Source organism: Babylonia areolata, chromosome 16 (genome assembly GCF_041734735.1).
Source record: "Babylonia areolata isolate BAREFJ2019XMU chromosome 16, ASM4173473v1, whole genome shotgun sequence".
NCBI classification, from domain to species: Eukaryota; Metazoa; Mollusca; class Gastropoda; order Neogastropoda; family Buccinidae; genus Babylonia; species Babylonia areolata.
The window spans coordinates 2911681-2917459 of record NC_134891.1 but is presented as its reverse complement, the minus strand read 5'-3'; the positions used below and the strand labels follow the sequence as shown (position 1 = coordinate 2917459).

General features: G+C 42.1%; 1 protein-coding gene across 1 annotated transcript in view; it reads left to right on the top strand.

Annotated features, from left to right (window-relative positions):
* Positions 1–5543, top strand: part of LOC143291071 (uncharacterized) — a 16338-nt gene extending 10795 nt beyond the window's left edge. The window contains exon 5 of the mRNA XM_076600669.1: positions 5083–5543. Within this exon, the coding sequence (XP_076456784.1) occupies positions 5083–5399 (317 nt within the window). The 3' untranslated portion in view covers positions 5400–5543. The remainder of the gene's footprint in view (positions 1–5082) is intronic.
* Positions 5544–5779: the final 236 nt, after the last annotated feature.

Here is a 5779-nt window from a genome sequence, read left to right as displayed (position 1 = left end):
GTATATGTGAATATGTTTGTGTGAAAGAGAGAGAGAGAGAGAGAGAGAGAGTATGTGTGAGTATGCGTATGTGTGTGTGTGTGTGTGTGTGTGTGTGTGTGTGTGTGTGTGTGTAACTGGTGCAACAGCCGAGTGGTTAAAGCGTCGTGGTCGGGTACTACAATGTCCGCGAATGCTCATTTCAGGAGAAGGCCTTGCAGCACCGGGTGGACGATGCCAAGTCAGAGGAGAAGCAGCTTCTGAGTCTGGCCGAAGACACCAAGAACTGGCTGAACGACCAGTATGACGCTTTGCATGAAGTGAGTCATGAGCTCGTCTTCCCTCTTTCTTTTACCCGTCAGCCTTCCTCACCTTCGTCTCTCTCTCTCCTTCTCTCTGTCACACGGAGATCACACGGAGGTCAGAAGAAGCGCTTCAGAGATACTCTGAAAATCTCTCTGAAAGCGTTTGATATCAACCCTGACTCCTGGGAGGAATCTGCAGCGGACCGTGACAAATGGCGTGCTGCTGTGCACAAAGGCGCCAGGCCAACAGGACTGCTGCAGCTGTTCAGAAGAGGCAGGCCAGAAAGTCACGGGCAAACATGCTCCCTGACAATGATATGCCTGTCTTTGTCTGCCCCAACTGTCAGCGAACATTTCGTGCGCAGATTGGACTATTCAGCCATCTGCGCATTCACAGATAGATTCATGAGCATCCCCCCCCCCACCACCCTCCCCCCATCCCCCAGCTGGATGACAACGATGGTCATCATCGATCTCGATGGACACACACCCACCCGTCAGCCTGCCTCACCTTCCTCTCTCTCTCTCTCTCTCTCTGACTCTCTCTCTCTCTCTGTTTTGTATGATTTTCATGTTTCTGTAATTGTAGTCTTTGATTCATCCATTTATGTAACTATTATTATCTATTTGGTTTTGTTGTATGTCATTTATTATTGATACTTATTTCATTTATTACAATCTGTCTATGTGTGTGTATGCGTGTGTGATGGCATGGTGTAAAGAAGCTTCCAGCTTATCCATTCTACCCTCAATAAAACATTTGTCAAACATTGTCTCTTTCTCTGTCTGTCTGTCTTCCAGAGGGGATGAAGTTCATTTTGTTTTGAAATGTCCTGCCCTAACAGACCTTCGAATCAGATTTAACCTGAAGGAATATTATACCTACCCATGTCTGTTTAGATTATGTTTGTTGATGTCATCGACTGATAATTAAACTATGTGCAGTCTGGCTTTTTATTTATTTAGAGCACTTTAACTGAGAGAGACACTCGTGTCCTAATTGTTGTGGTATCTGGTTATGTTTATTGTGTTCACATACTTGTACTAACGCATGTTAAACTCTGTTATCGCCCCCTGTTCATATGGGGCTATGGCCTTCAATGAATAACTCATCTGAAATCTGAATCTCTGTCTGTCTGTCTGCCTGTCTCTCTCTCTCTCTCTCTCTCTCTCTCTCTCTCTCTCTCTCTCTCTCTCTCTCTCTTCGTTTAATCGTAAGTTGTATGTTGCTTTCATTGATTTCGAAAAGGCATTTGATTCTGTTAATCGTAATCTTCTGTGGCCAGTTTTACTTAGGAATGGTATTAGAGGTAAACTTTACAAATGTGTAAAAAGCATGTATAATGTAGTAAGATCTAGAGTTCGCTGCGGCGCTAAACTGACTGAATTCATTAACTGTACAGCTGGAGTTAGACAGGGGGATGCCTGCAGTCCGATTTTGTTTTCTTTATTCATTAATGAATTAGCAATCCAAGTAATTAATAATGGAAGACATGGGGCTTTGTTTCCGATTGATTCCTTTGAATTATTCATACTTTTGTTAGCTGATGATGTTTTTCTGATGTCAGAAACTGTTATAGGTTTACAAACACAGTTGAACAACCTTCACCATGCAGCAGTTTCACTCCAATTAAAAGTTAATATGTTGAAAAGTAATATCATAGTATTTCGTAAGGGTGGCTATTTGAGCAGCAGAGAAAGGTGGGTGTATGATGGTAGTTTGATGCCAGTTGTCAATGTTTACAAATATCTGGGCATATTTTTCTCCACACGCTTGAGTTTCGTTGGGGCATGCAAAGATCTAGCAAGTAGAGCCAAAAATGCATTGATTTGTATTATGAAAAAGTTGCATATGCTCAATAATGTTTCCTTTGATTTATTTATCAAATTATTTGACACACAAGTGCAACCTGTTGTGCAATACGGCTCTGAATTGTGGGGTCTAGACAAAGCTGCTGTTCACTGTGAATCAGTTCACACTTTTGCATTAAAGAGATTTTTAGGAGTAGATAGGCAAACGCCAAATGACTTAGTATATCGATACCCGTTATATCTAGTTTCTGCAGTAAGGTGTATACGTTATTGGTTTAGATTACTTCAAATGGATCATAACAGAATACCCCGCAAAGCTTATGATATGCTATATGATTTAGATGCTAGAGGCAGAGTGAACTGGGTAACTAAGATTCGATATTGTTTGTTTGAATATGGATTTGGATTTGTTTGGTTAAACCAAGGTGTTGGTAGCATCCAGGCGTTTGTCGGTGTGTTTCGACAACGTCTGATTGATTGTAGATGGCAGAAGTGGTCGGATCATATTCAGAATAGTGAAAGATTTAGTTTCTTTTAGAATTTTTGCAGTGTGTCTGATCTGAAACCTTACTTAGTGTTGAATATGGATAGACATTTAAAATATATGACGACAAGATTTAGATTAGGTATTACAGAATTAGCGGTCCATCATTACAGATACAGAACATGTAACGACAGTGATCTGACCTGTCCATTATGTAAAGAATCACAAGAAAATGAGATACACTTTGTTCTTTGCTGTCCAGCTTTAAGGAACATTCGAGAGGAGTTTATTCAGCCTAAATATTATAGTAAACCTACGTTGTTTAAATTGAACTTATTGATGTCATCTACTTCCCCTGAAGTTGTTCGCAAATTTTCACTATTTTTATACAAAGCTTTCAAATTCAGAGAAACGGCTACTTCGTGAAAACGCTGTTTGTACTCATTTTGTTTGTTTTTTCTTTTATTGTTCTACACATTGAACTGTAATGCTGGTATATTTTTGTTTGACTGTGTTTATTGATGCTCACAGTGTCATGATGTATTGCTTGTAAAATAATGTTCACATTCCCCTTCATAAGGGGCCTAGGCCTATACATGAATAAACCATCTTGAATCTTGAATCTCTTTGTCTATCTTCTTCTTCTTCTCTCTCTCTCTCTCTCTCTCTCTCTCTCTCTCTCTCTCTCTCTCTCTCTCTCTCTCTCTCTCTCTGTGTACGTGCCTGAGTGCGTTCCCTCAAAATGCGTCGACATCAAAATTTTTTAATCAGCAGAGTAGTTCGATGGACAGCGCTTAATTAATCTTACCGAAGTACGAACCATTAAAAATGCATTTGTAAAAACGACCAGACGATAATGTGAGAACAGGACAATAGTCATTATTTCCTTTTCCTGTTTCTGGAGCTGAAGAAAAAAAGGATAATCTGGATCATTACTGATAATGATATAGATACTTTCGTTATTGATGCTGGCGATGATAGTAGTGACGACGGTTGCCGCTGTTGTGTATGACTCAGATTGCAAAGAAGGACAAAGAGCAGGACATGAGGCACGACAACCTGACGAAGGTCGCTCTGTACATCAAGCAGAACTTCCTGGAGAAACTCAACGACACGCTTGAACATCTGCACGAGAAAGAGGACGCCACTGAAGACAAGATCGACTACTTGAACGGTGTTGTGTATGACCGAAAATGTAAGTATTTCGTGAAGATTGATGCGTGGAACACCACACACAATGATACAAGACACGATTTTAATCGCCCGTAAGACATGGAAAAAAAGTCTCTTTCAGTTGAACGTACAATATGAAACTATAACACACATTTAGAACAAGTATGCATAATAAGAAGTCCACCTTGATGTCACTCCATTCCATTCGTAGTCCTCTTCCACCACCTAACAAACAGGGGTCTATGCACTAGCCGAGAAAACGAGTCATAGACTCAAATTAAGACGCACCTCCGTTGTTAGCTACTGCCCTTTTTGTTTTTATATCACACATGGACATAAGTTTACAGCTGGGCCTACAGCAGAGTGAGAGCTGTATGATCAATGGTTTCTCCGTTGCAATGGGAAATCATTTACAGCTGAGTCTTTTGTGAAGGACTATAACTCTCAAACTAGGAGGCAAAATTGCACTGGCTCTTAGTGCTGCAGTCTTACGGGCTAGTTAGTCTTTGGGAACCATCCCAACACCGACTGTCCTAAAACCCTCTTGGCCGAGACAGAGAGAGCGGATGTAACGTGGGCAAGACACTCTCCACTATAATCACATTCTAGCCCGGATAGTCGGGACAGGAGTTACCTCCTCTGCTGTTCTGATAGTCATAGCCGGACACGACGGACTATCATACTGTCCTGAATGGCCAATTTTTAAATAAATGAAGGACAAATCAAGTTCCCGTTTGCAGCACGCACTTGGCGCATTAAAAAAGAACCCATGGCAATACAAGTGTTGTCCTCTGGCAAAATTCTGTAGAAGAGATCGACTCTGATAGGAACACACATATGGAGTGTTGGCAAAAAGAGGTATTGCGTCCACCAAGGAAGCGATAGAATCTGTGTTCATTTATTTGATTCCTATATCGTTATGGTGTTCACTGTGTTATAGCAAGGATAGAAAGGAGAGAAATAAGAGAGGAAAAGAAACAACATATTGCAGACTTACTGTTGTCATACTATAGTTACAGACTCTTCACTACAATCAAATTCTAGCCAAGATAGTCAGTACAGCAGTTGCCTCCTCTGCTGTTCTGATGGTCATAGTCGGACACGATGGACTTTGGCAAGGCACTCTCTGATATAAACCAATTCTACCCCAGACAGTCAGGACAACTTTTGCCTCCTCTGCTGTTCTGACGGTCATAGATGGACATGGGTCACAATAGGTAGACTTCTAAACACCCTAGCCCAGACAGTCAGGACGGCTTTGGCCTTCTCCGCTGTTCTGCTGGTCATAATTGGACACGAATGACAATCGGTAAATTCCATGTGTTGCAGGTGAATACGGGTTCCTTTTCCTGGAAGGCGAAACCACGAGAAAAGTCTACTTTAAGAGCTTGTTCAAAGAGGCTCCTGAAGTCTCCGCCGCTGTCACCGGATTCGCTGCTCATCTGGATGGGTACAGCCACGGAGACTACGATGTGCTGTCTCTCAAGAAGATGGTCACCAATGTTGATCCAGAATTTTTCGAGATCACCTCCACTGATGAATCCAAAGGGCCACTGGTCAAATACGTCAGCGTATCCTGGATGGCATGCCAGCGGTTCGATGAAGGCGTTGATTTGCCTCACGAAGACGTGTCTAAACCAAAGTAAAGCTGGAGGCATTATGGCAGCAGCAGCAACAGCAGTAATAGTACCACCAGCCTCTGCTGTACTTCAGTTTGAACTTCTCCAGTTCGCATGACCGTACTCACTCTCTCTCTCTCTCTCTCTCTCTCTCTCTCTCTCTCTCTCTCTCTCTCACCACCACCCCTCTTTCTCTCTTTTCATCCATTTAAATCGCTGTCTGCTGCTGTTTCTCCACTTTACAGACACAAACTGTTCGTGATTCCATTGCATCTGTCTGTAACCGCAACGACGAATGGCTATGTTTGACCGACTGACCCACTGGTGGACGAAAGAACAGGGATAGCACGTTTGTCTGTTATCCTTGAAAGCACTGTACATTGTATGTCTTGATTCTGCAGATGACA